This window comes from Ranitomeya variabilis, chromosome 4 (assembly GCF_051348905.1).
Source record: "Ranitomeya variabilis isolate aRanVar5 chromosome 4, aRanVar5.hap1, whole genome shotgun sequence".
In the NCBI taxonomy this organism is placed as follows: Eukaryota; Metazoa; Chordata; class Amphibia; order Anura; family Dendrobatidae; genus Ranitomeya; species Ranitomeya variabilis.
In genome coordinates this window covers 621,023,180-621,041,681 of record NC_135235.1, presented here as the reverse complement: position 1 = coordinate 621,041,681, position 18,502 = coordinate 621,023,180, and the positions used below count along the sequence as shown (strand labels likewise).

The window sequence follows — 18,502 nt, the reverse complement described above, 5'->3', positions numbered from 1 at the left end:
ACCCAGCACCAAGGTGGGATTCTTGACATCTGTGCTGCGTCTCATTACAAAGGGAACTCGCGCCTCCAACACAGTTTGACTGTATAAAGGGCTAAATGTTATACGTGTTTCATTCGGCGTGTGCAAGGAGCAAAATTAAAAGAGCAACCTTTGACTTGTGCGGCACTACTGCTGCATAAGCTGTGGCTCTTCTAGTTTGTAACCCCTGAGGGGGGGTTAAAGGTTACCTTTGAAATCGGTTCAATTAGGCTTCGGCCTACACTCCCCTCCCCCTTGCTCCTCCTCCTGCTCCTCCTCCTGCTGACCCCGGGCTCTAACACCGCCAGTTGGGGCCCGGTACTGCTAGCTGCACAGAGAAAAACACCAGCCAACGTGTCAGTGGGGTTCAGCACCGCCAGCTGTTCCCCTGCTGTGCAGCCGGCATCGTGTCCTGCAAAAGCCACGCAGACACTTGCTCTTGTACCTTCTGCTCCCCATCCTGGTTCCAGAACTGTCAGCTGGTTCTGGGCAGAGCCTTTGGCTTAGGTGCCTCCCTCTGGGTATCCGAGTTCCACCAACGTCAGGTGGTCCTTGGTAGTGCTTTCAGGCACGGGTACCTCCTGCTTAGTAACCGGGTTCCAGTAACGTCAGCTGGTCCTCGGTAGTTCCATTGGCTCTTGGACCTTCGGCTACCCATCCGGGTTCCAGCACCGTCAGCTGGTTCTCGGCAGTGTCTTTTGCTCTTGTACCTTCTGCTCCCCATCCTGGTTCCAGTACCGTCAGCTGGTTCCGGGCAGAGCCTTTGGCTTAGGTGCCTCCCTCTGGGTATCCGAGTTCCACCAACGTCAGGTGGTCCTTGGTAGTGCTTTCAGGCACGGGTACCTCCTGCTTAGTAACCGGGTTCCAGTAACGTCAGCTGGTCCTCGGTAGTTCCATTGGCTCTTGGACCTTCGGGTAGCCATCCGAGTTCCAGTTCCATCAGCTGGTTCTCGGCATTTTCTCAGCCTTCTTGTACCTTCTGCTACATTTCCAAGTTCAAGAGACTAAACACGATGACCCGGAAGACCACCCCTAAGATGACGACGACACCAGAGACGACAACCACCGTGATGACGACGACCCTGGAGACGATGACCCTGGAGACGACGACGACCTGGAAGACCGAGAAGCAGAAGAACAAGAGGCTGCAGAACAAAGAGCAGAAGAACATTAAGCATAACACTAAATATCAGAGCAAAAAATATTATCTAAATTATAAGCAGAAGAAGACTAAGCAGTGTATGGGGGTGAGTCCGTTCCTCCTCGTGGTGCCCCTGGATAAAGCCTGATGCTGCAGGCCAAACTGAACGCGGACAAATGTAACTCTTTTGTGACAGGCAGAACGGAAGGTGTAATCTTCAAACTTTTATAGATAACAACTACGGGAATGCCTGTCACAAATAAGAATATGATGAAGAAGTAGAATATGATGAAGATAATAGTAAAATAAAAAGAATATGAACAATGTAACCAAAAAAATAATAGGTAGATGAAGAAGAAGATGAATAAGGTGAAGAAGTTGATGTCAAAGAAGCTGATGATGAGGATAATGAAGAAGAAAGTGTGGGAGAAGTAAAAAAAGAAGGTGAGGGGCGTGGAAGTAGTGAAACATCAATATCTGACAAAATAAAAAAAAAATTAACATAGTCAAAATCTTTCTACCGCCGAACGTCATAAAAAAAAAAAAAATCCTGCTATTCTATTACATTGGGCTAAACCTCTGTGCCTTTAATGTCTCCGCCATGTCCCCCAATACATCCTACATTATTCTTAGTTGTTTTCCTTCATGTAGAATGAACCTACAAGTTTATAAAGGGTTTATTTTAATTCCGATATTTTCGTCCCATTGACTTGCATTGGGATCGGGTATCGGTATCGGATTAGATCCGATATTTTGACGGTATCGGCCGATACTTTCCGATACCGATACTTTCCGATATCGGAAAGTATCGCTCAACACTAGCAATAACACATTGACATAGAATAACCATTTATAGTTGTTTGTGGAATAGTCCAAAAAGAATGTAAACTAACTGTGACGCTATAAGAAAAATCCTAAAGTTGTACTGATTGACCTCGTTCTGTATGCCAAGGCTCATGCCATTGGTGAAATAGTGTCACATGGATGATAATAAAATTAATACTTGTGGTTAAAGATTGCAATGCACTGAGAAATTGTAGGCAACGTAGTCCATTGAACAACAAATCCATTCACCCTAAGAAATGTTGTTGGTTTTGTATGTTTACATTATTGAATTCCCTTGATCAAGATTCGCTTATACATCCTTACGCAATCTACGGCGATACACTATATAAGGCACTTGGCTGTGTAGCAGTGATTTTATTGACGCCTATGTCGTGAGATACGTTGTGATGGGTATACACTCAGTCACATGTGTGTCACATCTGATGAAAAATCAAATTTAAATAAATGTGTGTTGGCTATATTGCGAAAAGCTATTACTATACTTACCTATTAACAATTTTGTTTTGTGGAGGATGGGAATCAAGACACACAGTTGTTACCAGTATGTTTACCGTTGCCTCCCGTTCACAGAACGTGGTAAAATATTCATGGTCAGTAAGACAATTTATATTTCCAAGATATTCTTCTGCATTAGAAATTTCTCGGCAACAGATTGATTCCATATTTGTTGGCATCGGGACACATTTGCCACACTGGCACCAATCGACTGTTCCTATTCTATTTTCTTCAGTATTATCATCAAATTCGATATATCTTTGGTTGTCTACCACCAAGGGATTTGATGGAAAGCAGTCTGTATTTTCAAGGTTGCTACCAAACTTTATTTTTAGATCCGACAGCAACTTTTTCATCTGAAGTAAACAACAGAAATAGGTATGTGTTTACAGTAAATCTAAACAAATATACAACCCCCCCCCACAAAAAAAAAAAAAAATTTGGTATATCTTTGCTACTTAAATCATGTAAATAATTAATTATCTGTTTAAAAAACACCACGAAATTAATAACATAAAAAAAAGGGGAATAAGGCTGACACCGCTGTAATACATACTATTGTCAACCTTTTTTTTTTGTGGTTATTTTGGAAGTTAAAGTGATCTATATATTTATTCGTACAGGAGGATTACTTCCGTCTGTAATTCTGTCGTCAAATTCTTAAAAGTAAATCCCCCGTCGCTGTTCGGTCTCGCAAGCTCTCTGTCATGTCTGACGCATTCAAACAACGACGGACAAACTTAGATTAGTCCATCCCCTACTCCACCTGCAGTTAAGGTCCCTTCACACAAAACAACTTAACAACGAGAATGACGACGATCCGTTACGTTCCTGCGTCCTGCATAGCGCTCTCATTGTGTTTGACACGCAGCAGCGATCTGTCTCCTGCTGTGTTATCGCTGTTCGTCGGTAGAATTACAGAACTTTATTTTGTTGTCAGGTCGGCGTGTATCATCGTGTTTGACAGCAAAAGCAACGATGCCAGCGATGTTATACACTGGTAAGCATGTTAATTATCGGGTTACTAAGCTTGGCCCTGCAATTCTTTACCCAATGTTTACCCTGGTTACCCGGGTGCTGCAGGGGGACTTAGGCACAGTTTAAGACAGTTTCAACGAGAAAGAAGTCGTTCCCCAGATCGATGGTAGTTGGAGCAATCTTTCTGTGTGACAGCTCCCCAGTGACGCTGCAGCGATCGGCTCGTTGTCTACATCGCTGCATCGTCGCTGACTGTGACGGTACCTTTATTGTCCCCGGCGCTACACTCCATACTCCATGCTGGCCGCTGGGTAACATTCGCCTGCATATTCCTAAAGATTCAGCGCACAAACAGTGTAAATGGGTGCGTTAATGGACCTCGTTATTCCTTTGGATTGCATACTGTTACCGCTGCTATTAACCCTGTCTGACCCTGTTTTTAATATCGATGCGGCGTATGCAGCATCAATATTGTTAAAATAGTATTAATAAAAGTAAATCAAAACACCACCCAAAAAAAATAAATATTGTAAATGTACTGTGAGTTCCCTTATCCTCATAATGTTCTTGTTCATGCATTGCGGGCTAGAAAAATGATGACGTAGCAGTCTATAGACAGCGCTACATGATATATTTGCCAAACCGCAATGCATCTTTGGGATAGGACCTTCACAGATGTACTTGGATCTATCTGTGGACCATTGGACTAAGAGCATCTCTCATTACTTTATAATAGAATAATAATGGCTTTCTAGACATATGGTTCACACATTGCAATCTCTAACGTGGTTTGGCTATGTGCAACGTTGTGGTTACATACACTATGTGTGGGATGTTATATAGTGCGTGTCTGTGCTAAATACAAAGTTTTGTGAAGCTATCAATAATCTACATTTTCGCAGATATACAACAATTTAGAGCCTGATTTTAAACAAGAATCACAATATTTTTTTTATTAACCCCGCCAGACGATGCCTATATAATAATTGTATTCTTTAAAAAGGATTTATAGCTAAAAAACAGACATTTTGAATAATACCATATGTTGAATTTTCAGGAACCACAGCTAGGATATGAAGAAATTTTTTTAGGTAGTTTTACATACCTCTTCATCACTTTCATAAGCTTGGTCCGATACCAATTCTGCATTTTCTAATGGAATAGTACCACTGTGTTTACTGACTTCAGTTTCAATATTTACGTTTTCTTCGCAATTACCAATATCATGTTCTTCCTCGTTAAACAAAGACTGTAAACCACAAAAAAAAATTAGTTGATAAAGGTTCAAGAAATTATGTTTTTTTATGGGGCATGAGTGTTTAGGGATCAACACATACCGTTCTCTGCAAAGCAAAACACAGAGAATGGTCGTTCAAGCCCGCAGCATGGGTGTTAGCAGACAAATTTAAAAAGTCTGAATAAGTTTCATACTGTATATTGACACTATTGTAACAATAAAATAAAGACTACCTGGATATTCATAGAATCGTCCTCCACTAAGCATTCCAACATGTAATTGCTTTCAATCATAAACTGTGCATCTGGTAAAGATGAAATGTCATTACCGATGGTGAAGATTTTGTAATGCACAACATGCTCTACTTCATCCTAAAATTATGTAAAGAAAAAATTGAAATGTTAAATTAGCTTTGTGGACCAATAAAATTATGATTTATAATGAGACAACAAGTCACAAGGCTAAAATTTAAAAACAAATTAACAAGAATAATATAACAATATTTTATTTATACCTGTTTATGCAGCGCCCCAGAGTCCTGGTCGTTGCAGTACTGTGGCTCTGCCACTATGGGGAGCTATGGTACGTCTGATGGCACTGAAGGAATTCATCTGACCAGGTATCACAGACACCAATACACTTCACAGTCGGGCCTCCAGGGGGAGCGAAGGGTTCTATTCACTAGGCCACTCCTCACATACTGGTAAAACTGGGGGTCAGGCAGGAAGTTAGATCAGAAAGAAAGCTACTGGGAATCGAACAGGCAACACCTTGTGGCAGAGGGTGTTGCAGGGAGAGACCAGAAGGGTCCCTGTCAGGTTTGGGACCCTGACAGAGGCCTGGCAACGAGGAAGAACGCTACGGGACCGTGCCTGCTCAGAATAGCGGCGGTGCCCTAAGAAAGGAACTGAAGCGAGATATATTGTGCTGAGTGAGAAACGAGATCAAAGCAACAAGGAGAATACCAGTAGGAGTCGTGCTGTAAGACCGAGGCAACATTCTACTGAGGCGCACAGCCGGCGGCCGGAACACCGAGGAAGTATTTATATATCTAGCTCCAAGCAATACTTCAAACCTACGGCAGGACAGTCAGTCATAGGCGGGCTGTCTCACCTAAATCACCTAAGAAGACATAGGGGGCAACCTGTGGAGAGGGGCGACTCTAGGGTCCCGGAAGAGCTCCGAGCCTACCCGTCATACGGGTGCGTCCTAACCCTAACACCGGGAGGGACGGATTAGCAGAACATCATCTAATCGAGTTGTGAGGGAACATGAGAAACAGACACAACAGTTGTGGGGACTTTCCGTAAGCACAGCAGGGGAGGACCACAACACATAGCGCAAGCAGGAAGGCACAGATTTCCACCTGCAAGGAGAACTGTGGAGGTGCCATCGGACCGGCCGGACTTGCGCAGCCTGGTTAACCGTATTCCGGACTGAGGACCCAGAGATCTTCAGTAAAGAGGTAAAGAGACTGCAACCTGGTGTCCGCGTTATTTACTGCACCGCACCACCACCATTCACCACCACCTTCCCATTGCACGCCCCCGCGCAGGCAGGGCCACAGACCGGGTCTAGCCACCGTGACAACCCCAGACCAGAGACTCAGAGGCCCGGTACCGGGTACCCCTCGGCCCTGCGGCGGCGGCGATGCGCTGCATTTATATTGTACAACTCTTTGTTAAAGGGCCACTGTCACCCCCTACAGCATTTATAAACTAAAAAAGCCACCTTGTTCATCAGTAGTGCTGCAGTCTAACAAGGTGGTTATTTTCTTTTTTGTTTCTGTTGTTCCCACAATAAATGTATTTATTATTTAGCAGAAATAGCTTTCTTTGTACCTGTAGGTAGGTCTTCTGCCTGTCACATGCGCACAGATCATTTGCCGTCCTTGCGCTTGTGTCGTGCTCAGTTATGCGCCTGTGCGGGCAGTGCGGCCAGCATGTTGCTGAATCCCCGGCCCGCACTGTGTTATGCATTATGCACAGTGCGGTGATGGGATTCCTGGCCATGCGCACTGGGTCTGTCACACGCTGCCCTGGTCCCCCGCCTTACAGCATTGCCCGAATTTACATTTTTAATTGCCGAAGTTTTTAACAAGCACAAAGAACAACGCTGGAAGGCCTGGTGGAGCGTCTGACAAGCGCAGTGAGCATGCCCATGAATCCCAGCACCGCACTGTGCAACATGCATGTTGGGCGCTTCTAAGAGGAGGCTTCAGAACCACCTACAGGTACAAAGAGAGCTACTGCAATGTGATTTGTCTCTGTAGCGCATCGCTAGCGCATGCCATTTTGCAGGCGTGGTAGCGATGTGCCGTTCTTTTGAGACGGACAAGCATCATCCAAGGTGCGCCTGAGGTCCGTTCATTGCTCGCTCAGATCAGGGGATCTGCGATAGCGGGACTGGAGAACAAAAACCACAAAAATAAATTGCGCTGGTGCAATACGCTAGCGCTATGCGCTTAAAGAAATGCCACAATCCAATTTGAAATTTATAGAAAAACACATAACCACCAAAAAAATTTCCTAGAAATGTACTAAAACTAAACAATATTCATATAACACTCACATGGAAAAAGAAAATCAAGATGAAAATAACTGTATTGGAGGTGAAGGCAGTGAGGCCATTGGTGCAGACTGATAACAGGGATTAGACACCAGTTTAGTTTAGCCACAAACATCAATACAATATGAACCGGTGAGCGCACACTTTTTTTTATTTTTTTAATTTTTTTAGTGGGGGGGGTGGGGGTGTGTTTAAATTAACAAAATTTACTTACCATGTTTGGAAAAGTCTCCTGGTTATTGCTTGCCATAATACTGTAATCTGGAAATTAAATAAATAATGATTACCACAAATATATTATTTTTAAAATGTATCCTTTTTCTTTTTACTTAAATTTTTTAATGACAAATACTGTTATTTTTGGAAAATTACACAGCGGAAGTTTGATTATGTACATATGCATGTATGTGTGTGTATATATATATAAATATATATATATATATTTATATATATATATATATATATATTTATAGACATATTTATTTATAATGTTTTCATTTTTGAAAAAAAATTAATGGAAACCTTAATTATCATTAGCAATACGTCTACAGAGTGGTGTAATGTTCAACCGTCTTCGTATATTGCTCCACAGCACAGCATAATGTTACAACATAAACTTACTTTGTTACATAGTGCGGTATAATGTTCCCCCATCACCGTATGTAGTTGCATGGCACAGTGCGGTATAATTGTCCACCATCTGCGTAAATTGCTCCACAGTGCGGTAAAATGTTACACCTTCACCGTATATCGGTCCACAATGCGGTATCATAATGCTCACCACGCACTGGTTATTGATGTGCACTGTCCTCCCTCCCCCACTGCATCTAGTTCACTCTCTGACTTTGAACCAGTTACAGAAGAAGAAGTAAGCAGGCTCCTTGCATCTTCTCGCCCGACCACTTGCACCAGCGACCCCATTCCGTCGCATCTCCTCCAGTCCCTTTCCCCGGCTGTCACCTCTCACCTAACAAAAATATTCAACCTTTCCCTCACTTCCGGTATTTTTCCCTCCTCATTTAAGCATGCCATCATACATCCACTACTTAAAAAGCCCTCCCTCGATCAAAATTGTGCCGCTAATTATAGACCTGTCTCTAATCTTCCCTTCATCTCTAAACTCCTGGAACGCCTGGTCCACTCCCGTCTTACCCGCTATCTCTCAGATAATTCTCTTCTCGACCCTCTTCAATCTGGTTTCCGCTCTTTACACTCTACTGAAACTGCCCTCACTAAAGTCTCTAATGACCTACTAACAGCTAAATCTAATGGTCACTATTCCATGCTAATTCTCTTGGATCTCTCCGCAGCATTCGACACTGTGGATCATCAGCTCCTCCTCACTATGCTCCGCTCCATCGGCCTCAAGGACACCGTTCTCTCTTGGTTCTCCTCCTATCTCTCTGGCCGATCCTTCACTGTTTGTTTTGCTGGTTCCTCCTCCTCTCACCTTCCCCTTACTGTTGGGGTTCCTCAAGGATCAGTCCTAGGCCCCCTCCTCTTCTCTTTGTATACTGCCCCTATTGGACAAACAATCAGTAGATTTGGTTTCCAGTACCATCTCTATGCTGACGACACCCAATTATATACCTCTTCTCCTGTTATCACGCCGACCTTTTTAGAAAACACCAGTGATTGTCTTACCGCTGTCTCTAACATCATGTCCTCCCTCTATCTGAAACTGAACCTGTCAAAAACTGAACTCCTCGTGTTCTCTCCCTCTACAAACCTACCTTTGCCCGACATTGCCATCTCTGTGTGCGGTTCCACCATTACTCCAAAGCAACATGCCCGCTGCCTTGGAGTCATCCTTGATTCCGAGCTTTCATTCACCCCCCACATCCGATCACTGGCTCGCTCTTCTTATCTGCATCTCAAAAACATTTCCAGAATTCGCCCTTTTCTTACTTTCGACTCTGCAAAAACTCTTACTGTCTCACTTATTCATTCTCGTCTGGACTATTGTAACTCTCTACTAATTGGCCTACCTTTTACCAGACTCTCCCCGCTCCAATCTGTCCTGAATGCTGCTGCCAGGATCATATTCCTCGCCAACCGTTACACCGATGCCTCTACCTTGTGCCAGTCATTACACTGGCTACCCATCCAATCCAGAATCCAGTACAAAACTACTACCCTCATCCACAAAGCACTCCATGGCTCAGCACCACCCTACATCTCCTCTCTGGTCTCAGTCTACCAACCTACCCGTGCCCTCCGCTCTGCTAATGACCTCAGGTTAGCATCCTCAATAATCAGAACCTCCCACTCCCGTCTCCAAGACTTTACACGTGCGGCGCTGATTCTTTGGAATGCACTACCTAGGTTAATACAATTAATCCCCAATCCCCACAGTTTTAAGCGTGCACTAAAAACTCATTTGTTCAGATTGGCCTACCGCCTCAACGCATTAACCTAATTATCCCTGTGTGGCCTATTAATAAAAAACAACAACATAATCACGTTCCTCCATCATGTTCTCATACACTTTATGCAGTTAATAGCCTCTGTGTCTGTACTGTTACATACTTAGGCAGTTAACTGGTTCATGCAGCTTTACATGAACACCCGAGCCTTACACTATGGCTGGTCCAAATAACTAAAGCAATTGTTACCATCCACCTCTCGTGTCTCCCCTTTTCCTCATAGATTGTAAGCTTGCGAGCAGCAGGGCCCTCTTTCCTCCTGGTATCTGTTTTGAACTGTGATTTCTGTTATGCTGTAATGTCTGTTGTCTGTATAAGTCCCCTCTATAAGTTGTAAAGCGCTGCGGAATATGTTGGCGCTATATAAATAAAATTATTATTATTATTATTATGTGCAGTATGGTATAATGCTTCCCGCTGGCCTTTTAGTGATCATCCGCGCGGTATAATAATGCTGACCCCTCACCGTGTAATGTTATGCAGTACGCTCTAATAATGCTCCACCATTACAGTTTATTGATGTAAGTGCCACGTACCACGTATTTCAGTGCCATGTATTTCAGTGCCACGTATTTCAGTGCCACGTGCCACGTATTTCAGTGCCACGTATATCAGTGCCACGTATTTCAGTGCCACGTACCACGTATTTCATTGCCACGTGCCACGTATTTCAGTGCCACGTATTTCAGTGCCACGTACCACGTATTTCATTGCCACGTGCCATGTATTTCAGTGCCATGTATTTCAGTGCCACGTGCCACATATTTCAGTGCCACGTATTTCAGTGCCACGTATTTCAGTGCCACGTACCACGTATTTCAGTGCCACGTACCACGTATTTCAGTGCCACGTGCCACGTATTTCATTGCCACGTGCCACGTATTTCAGTGCCACGTGCCACGTATTTCAGTGCCACGTATTTCAGTGCCACGTATTTCTGTGTCACGTATTTCAGTGCCACGTACCACGTATTTCAGTGGTATTTCAGTGCCACGTATTGCCACATGCCACGTATTTCAGTGCCACGTATTTAATTGCCACGTGCCACGTATTTCAGTGCCATGTATTTCAGTGCCACGTATTTCAGTGGTATTTCAGTGCCATGTATTTCATTGCCACATGCCACGTATTTCATTGTCACGTGCCACGTATTTCAGTGGCACGTATTTCAGTGGCACGTATTTCAGTGCCACGTATTTCTGTGTCACGTATTTCAGTGCCACCTACCACGTATTTCAGTGCCACGTGCCACGTATTTCAGTGCCACGTATTTCAGTGCCACGTTTTCAGTGCTACGTATTTCTGTGTCACGTATTTCAGTGCCACGTATTTCATTGCCACGTGCCACGTATTTCAGTGCCACGTATTTCAGTGCCACGTATTTCAGTGCCACGTATTTCAGTGCCACGTATTTCAGTGCCACATGCCACGTATTTCAGTGCCACGTATTTCAGTGCCACGTACCACACCACGTATTTCATTGCCACGTGCCACGTATTTTAGTGCCACGTATTTCAGTGCCATGTGCCACGTATTTCATTGCCACATGCCACGTATTTCAGTGCCACGTGTCACGTATTTCAGTGCCACGTATTTCAGTGCCACGTATTTCAGTGCCACATATTTCTGTGTCACGTATTTCAGTGCCATGTACCACGTATTTCAGTGCCACGTGCCACGTATTTCAGTGCCACGTATTTCAGTGCCACGTATTTAAGTGCTCCACTTAATGCTCCACCATGACCGTTTATAGATCTATAGTGCGGAATAATAATGATCCCCCCTCACCGTTTATTGATGATCAGTGCGGTATAATAATGCAGACCCCTCACCGTGCATTGATCTGCAGTACGGTGTAATAATGGTCACTCCTCAACGTTTATTGTTCTTTGATGCGGTATAATGCAGACCCCTGCTCCTTTAGTGATGTTCAGTGCGTTACGAATAGGTTCACTAAGCGTTAATGGGTTAACGTAAAGGAGTACGCTGCATGGCGTGATTGTCGCAAGTTACGCCATGCAACGGGTCCGTTAGCGCACCCATTGACGGCAATGTGTTTAGGATCTGGATCGCATCGCTAGCGCATGCCATTTTTTAGGCACGCCCTTGCGATGTGCCGTTATTTTCAGTCGGACCTCAGATGCTGCTTTCAGCGTCCCAGCTCCGTTCCTCGCTAGCGCAGATCGTGGATCTGCGATAGCGCGATCGGCAAAAGCAATCCCGCTAAAGACATTGCGCTGGTGCAATACGCTAGCTATATTCGCAAAATGTATTGCCCGAACGCAATGTGAACCTATAATGCTCACCCAAAAAACAGTATTGATCATCAGTGCTTTGTATGACCACCCACACAAGTACCTAATTTTCATTGCTGCTGGTGTAAATATGCATTTGCATTAAAACTTACAAACACATAGAGAGAGACAAAGCACACAGCAGCTTGCCGCCATATACACTAATCCTCACCAGCTTTTGGAATCTGGCAGCCGAAAATAACAATGCTGGAAGGCGGGGGAGCAGGGGGAATGTCAAACAAGGGAGAACGTCCGAGATGGGGGAGGGCCTGAACAGCGCAGTGCACGGCGCATGCCCAGGAATGCCAGCCCCGCACTGTGCATAATGAATAACACAGTGCGGGGCGGGGATTCAGTAACAGGGCGGCCGCACTGCCGGCACAGGCGCAGTAAGGCACCCTGCGTCTGTGCTGTGACTCACAGTAAACACTGCGCAGGCCCCAGGCAGGAAAGAACAGCGCAAGCGCCGGATTTAAGAAGAAACACCGCTCAGGGGGCGGAAACCAGCGCCCCTGAAGAGAAGAGTGACGGCCGTTGGGGGATTCATACAGGACGCTTCGGACCGCCTCCCGGTACAATAGCTGGTCTTTGTGGACAATTTTCAAATCGCTTTATTGAGGTAATAACTTAATCAAAAACTAAAAGAGCCACCTTGTTAGACTGCAGCATCACTGCTGCACAAGGTGGCTCTTTTAGTTTATAACGGCTGGAGGGGGGTGACAGTGGCCCTTTAAATATTGGCCGGAGCATGAACTCAGTCGAACAAAACAACCCTGCATGATGTGAGGGACTAAAGGCATGACATTATATCTGAGGAAGACTCCAAGAAGTCGAAACCGGTTGTATTTTAGTTTGAAATAAAAATCATCCTTGAATAAGAATATCGAGTTCCATCATCATCCTTCAGGAGCGCATATTGCTGGGAAAAACATTCACAAAGTGTTATCGCCTATGAAAGCACTGTTCAGTGCGCTCATCAGTTCCCAGATCTTTGCAGCAAACTGAGTGGAAAGAGGAATGGAGTGATCCATGGATTGAATCTATACACAGTATATCAAGACACCAAAAAGGTGAGTGGATTCACTGAGTACACACCTTTGGAAACTAACTACTACACTCAGACTTCTGCGCTTCCCATTTCTCTCCCTATAATCCGCTCCTGTTTTGATTTTTAAAACTCTTTAATATTCATTTGTATGTATGCATCTATTTATTTATCTGTTCTCTGACTGCCTCCTCGAGGGTCTCCTTCCCCTTCTTCTTGGGTCGCTATCTGTGACTTCCACCTCAGGCTGTTCTCTGACTTCTTCCTCAAGGGTTTCCTGCCTCTTCTTCTAACCTCCATATCTGGATTCTCCTTCCCCTTCTTGGGCCGCTCCCCAACTACCTCCTTCTCCTCAGGGTTCCCTTTCTTCTTGGGCCTCTGTCTCACCTCCTTTCTTGGGGGCCACCTCACCCTTAACCTTCTTGCTTGGCCTCACTGGAACCTCATGCTCCGTGGGTGACTCCCTGCTGTTCTCAGGGCTCCCTCTGTGGACACTTCTTACCTTCTTGAGGTCTCTGTAGTCAGTCTCCTCCACGACCCTAGGACTCACCTTGGCTGTCTGTCGTAAGCTGTCCTCTTGGTGACTCTTCCCATTTCACACTGCAGACAGAAGAAGCATATTAAGAAGGGGTTGACAACACATGGCACTGCAGGGAGCGCTGCTCTGAGGGAGTGATTACATTTTATATATTATTCCAGGGAGCTCATTATTTCTGGAAGCGGACAGCACCACAGCAAACTGTGTCTGCCAGGACTGACACTGATCAGAGTTCGGCGTTTGCTAACACCAGTCACGGCCACATACCGCACCTCTGGTGACTTATAACAGGGCTGGTCATAGATGTGGCTAGTTCTTGTAGAAAAATGTGGGATACATGACTTCTATGATACCTAGCATGCAGCTCAGCTCCGTACACTGAATACACACCCGGCTCCGCTCCGCACACCTCATACACATGCAGCTCTGCTCCGTACACTGAATGCACACCTGGCTCCGCTCCATACACCTCAAACACACCTGGCTCTGCTCCGTACACCTCATACACACCCGGCTCTGCTCCATACACCTCATACACACACACGGCTCCGCTCCATACACCTCATACTCAGGCAGCTCTGCTCCATACACTGAATACACACCTGGCTCCACTCCGTTCACCTCATACACACCTGGCTTTGCTCCATACACCTCGTACACACACGGCTCCGCTCCATACACCTCATACACATGCAGCTCTGCTCCGTACACTGAATACACACTTGGCTCTGCTCCGTACACCTCATACCCGGCTCTGCTCCATTCACCTTATACACACACAGCTCCGCTCCGTACACCTCATACACACGCAGCACCGCTCCGTACACCTCATACACACGCAGCTCCGCTCCGTACACCTCATACACATGCAGCTCAGCTCCGTACACTGAATACACACCCGGCTCCGCTCCGTACATTTCATACACATGCAGCTCTGCTCCGTACACTGAATGCACACCTGGCTCCGCTCCATACACCTCATACACACCTGGCTCTGCTCCGTACACCTCATACACACCCGGCTCTGCTCCGTACACCTCATACACACCCGGCTCCGCTCCATACACCTCATACACACACGGCTCCGCTCCATACACCTCATACACATGCAGCTCTGCTCCATACACCTCAAACACACCTGCCTCCGCACACCTCATACACACCTGGCTCTGCTCCATACACCTCGTACACACACGGCTCCACTCCATACACCTCATACACATGCAGCTCTGCTCCGTACAATGAATACACACCTGGCTCTGCTCCGTACACCTCATACACACCCGGCTCTGCTCCGTACACCTCATACACACACGGCTCCGCTCCGTACACCTCATACACACGCAGCTCCGCTCCGTACACCTCATACACATGCAGCTCAGCGCCGTACACTGAATACACACCCGGCTCCGCACACCTCATACACCTGCAGCTCTGCTCCGTACACTGAATGCACACCTGGCTCCGCTCCATACACCTCATACACACCCGGCTCTGCTCCATACACCTCATACACACCCGGCTCTGCTCCGTACACCTCATACACACCCGGCTCTGCTCCGTACACCTCATACACACCTGGCTCTGCTCCGTACACCTCATACACACCTGGCTCCGCTCCATACACCTCATGCACACCTGGCTCTGCTCCGTACACCTCATACACACCTGGCTCTGCTCCATACACCTCATACATACACACACACGGCTCCGCTCTATGCACCTCGTACACACACGGCTCCACTCCATACACCTCATACACTTGCAGCTCTGCTCCGTACACTGAATACACACCTGGCTCCGCTCCGTACACCTCATACACACCTGGCTCTGCTCCATACAGCTCGTTCACACCCGGCTCCGCTCCATACATGTCGTACACATCCGGCTCCGCTCCATACCCCTCATACACACACAGCTCCGCTCCATACACCTCATACACACACAGCTCCGCTCCATACACCTCATACACACATGGCTCCGCTCCATACACCTCATACACATGCAGCTCTGCTCCATACACCTCAAACACACCTGCCTCCGCACACCTCATACACACCTGGCTCTGCTCTATACATCTCGTACACACACGGCTCCACTCCATACACCTCATACACATGCAGCTCTGCTCCGTACAATGAATACACACCTGGCTCTGCTCCGTACACCTCATACACACACGGCTCCGCTCCGTACACCTCATACACACGCAGCTCCGCTCCGTACACCTCATACACATGCAGCTCAGCGCCGTACACTGAATACACACCCGGCTCCGCACACCTCATACACCTGCAGCTCTGCTCCGTACACTGAATGCACACCTGGCTCCGCTCCATACACCTCATACACACCCGGCTCTGCTCCATACACCTCATACACACCCGGCTCTGCTCCGTACACCTCATACACACCCGGCTCTGCTCCGTACACCTCATACACACCTGGCTCTGCTCCGTACACCTCATACACACCTGGCTCCGCTCCATACACCTCATGCACACCTGGCTCTGCTCCGTACACCTCATACACACCTGGCTCTGCTCCATACACCTCATACATACACACACACACGGCTCCGCTCTATGCACCTCGTACACACACGGCTCCGCTCCATACACCTCATACACTTGCAGCTCTGCTCCGTACACTGAATACACACCTGGCTCCGCTCCGTACACCTCATACACACCTGGCTCTGCTCCATACAGCTCGTTCACACCCGGCTCCGCTCCATACATGTCGTACACATCCGGCTCCGCTCCATACCCCTCATACACACACAGCTCCGCTCCATACACCTCATACACACACAGCTCCGCTCCATACACCTCATACACATGCAGCTCTGCTCCGTACACTGAATGCACACCTGGCTCCGCTCCGTACACCTCATACACACATGGCTCTGCTCCGTACACCTCATACACACAGGGCTCCGCTCCATACACCTCATACACATGCAGCTCTGCTCCGTACACTGAATACACACCTGGCTTCGCTCCGTACACCTCATACACACCTGGCTCTGCTCCATACAGCTCGTACACACACGGCTCCGCTCCATACATGTCGTACACACCCGGCTCCGCTCCATACACCTCATACACACACGGCTCCGCTCCATACACCTCGCACACACACCATGGCAACCAGCACAGCAGAGTCCTTCATTCCATGGAGGTCCCGATCATGTGACCTCATCACAGGTCCTGTTTGCACAGAGCAGCCAAGGTGCAGGGATGACCGGCCGGTGGGTTGTGAGCAGCGGCGCGCTAGTGACTGCAAGTGTCAGGGACTATGGAGAGTCGGCACCATGTGTTCTGACCGCCGCTCTGCCGCCCCCTGTCTTTCAGTGACGGCTGCCGTCTGAAGCAAAGGGCTCAACTTGCCCCATGATAGCGGCGCCCCTGGTGACGTCAGACCTCACCTGATGGTGTCGTTGTCCCGGATGATGCGCACGTTCTCCCTGGGGTGCAACAGACGTCCGTCAAGGTACAGCGCCCCCCGGCGGCCGTAATAGAATCGCTTCCTGATGATGGCACTCACATCGGTGACGGCCCGGCAATTCTCCGAGTCCAGCAAGAACCAAATGTCGCTGCTCTCCGGGATCGCGGGCGGCGGGTAATCAAACCTGAGCCCGATCCGCAGCTCTGTGGGGCTGTATGGAGCCGCCATGTTCAGTGCACAGTGATTACAACTGACACAACGGGTTGCTAGGAGACGCAAGTCAGGTGGTGTGAGTCACATGACAGCGCGGAAACCCCCAAGACCTGACGGCAGATCACATGACCGGCAACATGGCGAGCGGCCTACGCAGTAGCGTAGCTACTGGGGGGGCAGAGGGGGCCATTGCCCCGGGCCCAGTCACCTGAAGGGGCCCTCCGGGAGATCCACTGCCGAGTCTAAGGTGTCAGGGAGAGAGCAGCACAATGCCGGCTGCAGAGCCTCCCTCCGTGCAGAGTGCATGTGGTCTCACCAGAGGAATCTCTTCCTGGCTGGCAGTAGCAGCAGCTGCAGTTCCTTTCTGGCTGTGCAGTCAGTGTGCACGCTTGGTTTGGCTGAGGCACGCTGGGTCCTAGTGCTGCCCTGCTTCCATCTATCTGGTCACTTCCTGGTTCTCCTCACTGTCTGCCTGAAAACTTCATCAGTAAGTGGGGATGGAATTCATTAGAGTAATTCGATGTAGGCATATCATGGTCACTGTGGGGGTGAATGTGAGAGGATTGTGATATTGTAGGGGCTGAAGTGGGAGAGGAGGACAGGGCACTGTGGGGTAAATGTGAAACGATGGGGGTTATTGTGGGTGTGCAGGGGGACAGGGAACTGTGGGGGTGAATGAGAGGATGGTGGTATTGTGGGAGGGGGACAGGGTACTGGGGGTGAATGGTAGAGTTTGAGGGTATTGTGAGGGCTGACGTGGGTGAGGGGGCACTGGGGGGATGATTATTACTATTATACTGTTTAATGTTATGAGATATGCACTCTCATCATATGTGAGGGTATGTGCCCTCGAGGTGTATTGGAAGCGCTTTGGACGCAGCAGATACCCCGCTCTACCCAAAGCGCTGCCCCCTGTTGTACGTGCGGTGATTCCGCATATATTCATTGAACACAGGTGGAATCACCGCATCCTATTCATAGACTGTTTTATTTATCTTGTGGAGACGGAGCATCTCCACAAGATAAATAGACACGCTGCTGTCTAGAAAGACGCGCCACATGTCCGGTTACGCAGGTCTGCCACCTGCGTCTATGTACGCATAGTGGAGATGGCATTTCATAAACTCCCCTCCACTATGCTGTAACATCTGGAAGCTGCTGTTTCGACGCTTCGGATGTACACAGCGTCCAATCCCCAGCAAAAACCCAAGCAATACGCCCCTTGGAAACCTACCCTAAGGCCGGCGTCACAC

The 18,502-nt window shown here is 47.5% G+C and overlaps 1 protein-coding gene across 1 annotated transcript; it reads right to left on the bottom strand.

The window, feature by feature from the left end:
• Positions 1-4,797: 4,797 nt before the first annotated feature.
• LOC143768132 (coilin-like) lies at positions 4,798-17,726 on the bottom strand. Its single transcript, XM_077256818.1, has 5 exons — positions 17,017-17,726; positions 13,599-13,648; positions 7,498-7,544; positions 4,949-5,086; positions 4,798-4,821 (listed from the first exon to the last, which is right to left on the bottom strand). The coding sequence occupies exons 1-5, from the start codon at positions 17,262-17,264 to the stop codon at positions 4,798-4,800; spliced, it is 507 nt and encodes a 168-aa protein (XP_077112933.1). The 5' UTR covers positions 17,265-17,726.
• Between the last annotated feature and the right edge of the window lie 776 nt (positions 17,727-18,502).

Bases quoted from the DNA above. Each gene is read 5' to 3' on its own strand.
- LOC143768132 (XM_077256818.1), bottom strand. From the start codon at position 17,264: ATGGCGGCTCCATACAGCCCCACAGAGCTGCGGATCGGGCTCAGGTTT. The intron at 13,649-17,016 runs GTGAGGTCTGAC...TTCTGTCTGCAG, and splicing joins CGGGACAACGACACCATCAG to TGTGAAATGGGAAGAGTCAC. The intron at 7,545-13,598 runs GTGAGTCCTAGG...TTTAATTTCCAG, and splicing joins GCTTACGACAGACAGCCAAG to ATTACAGTATTATGGCAAGC.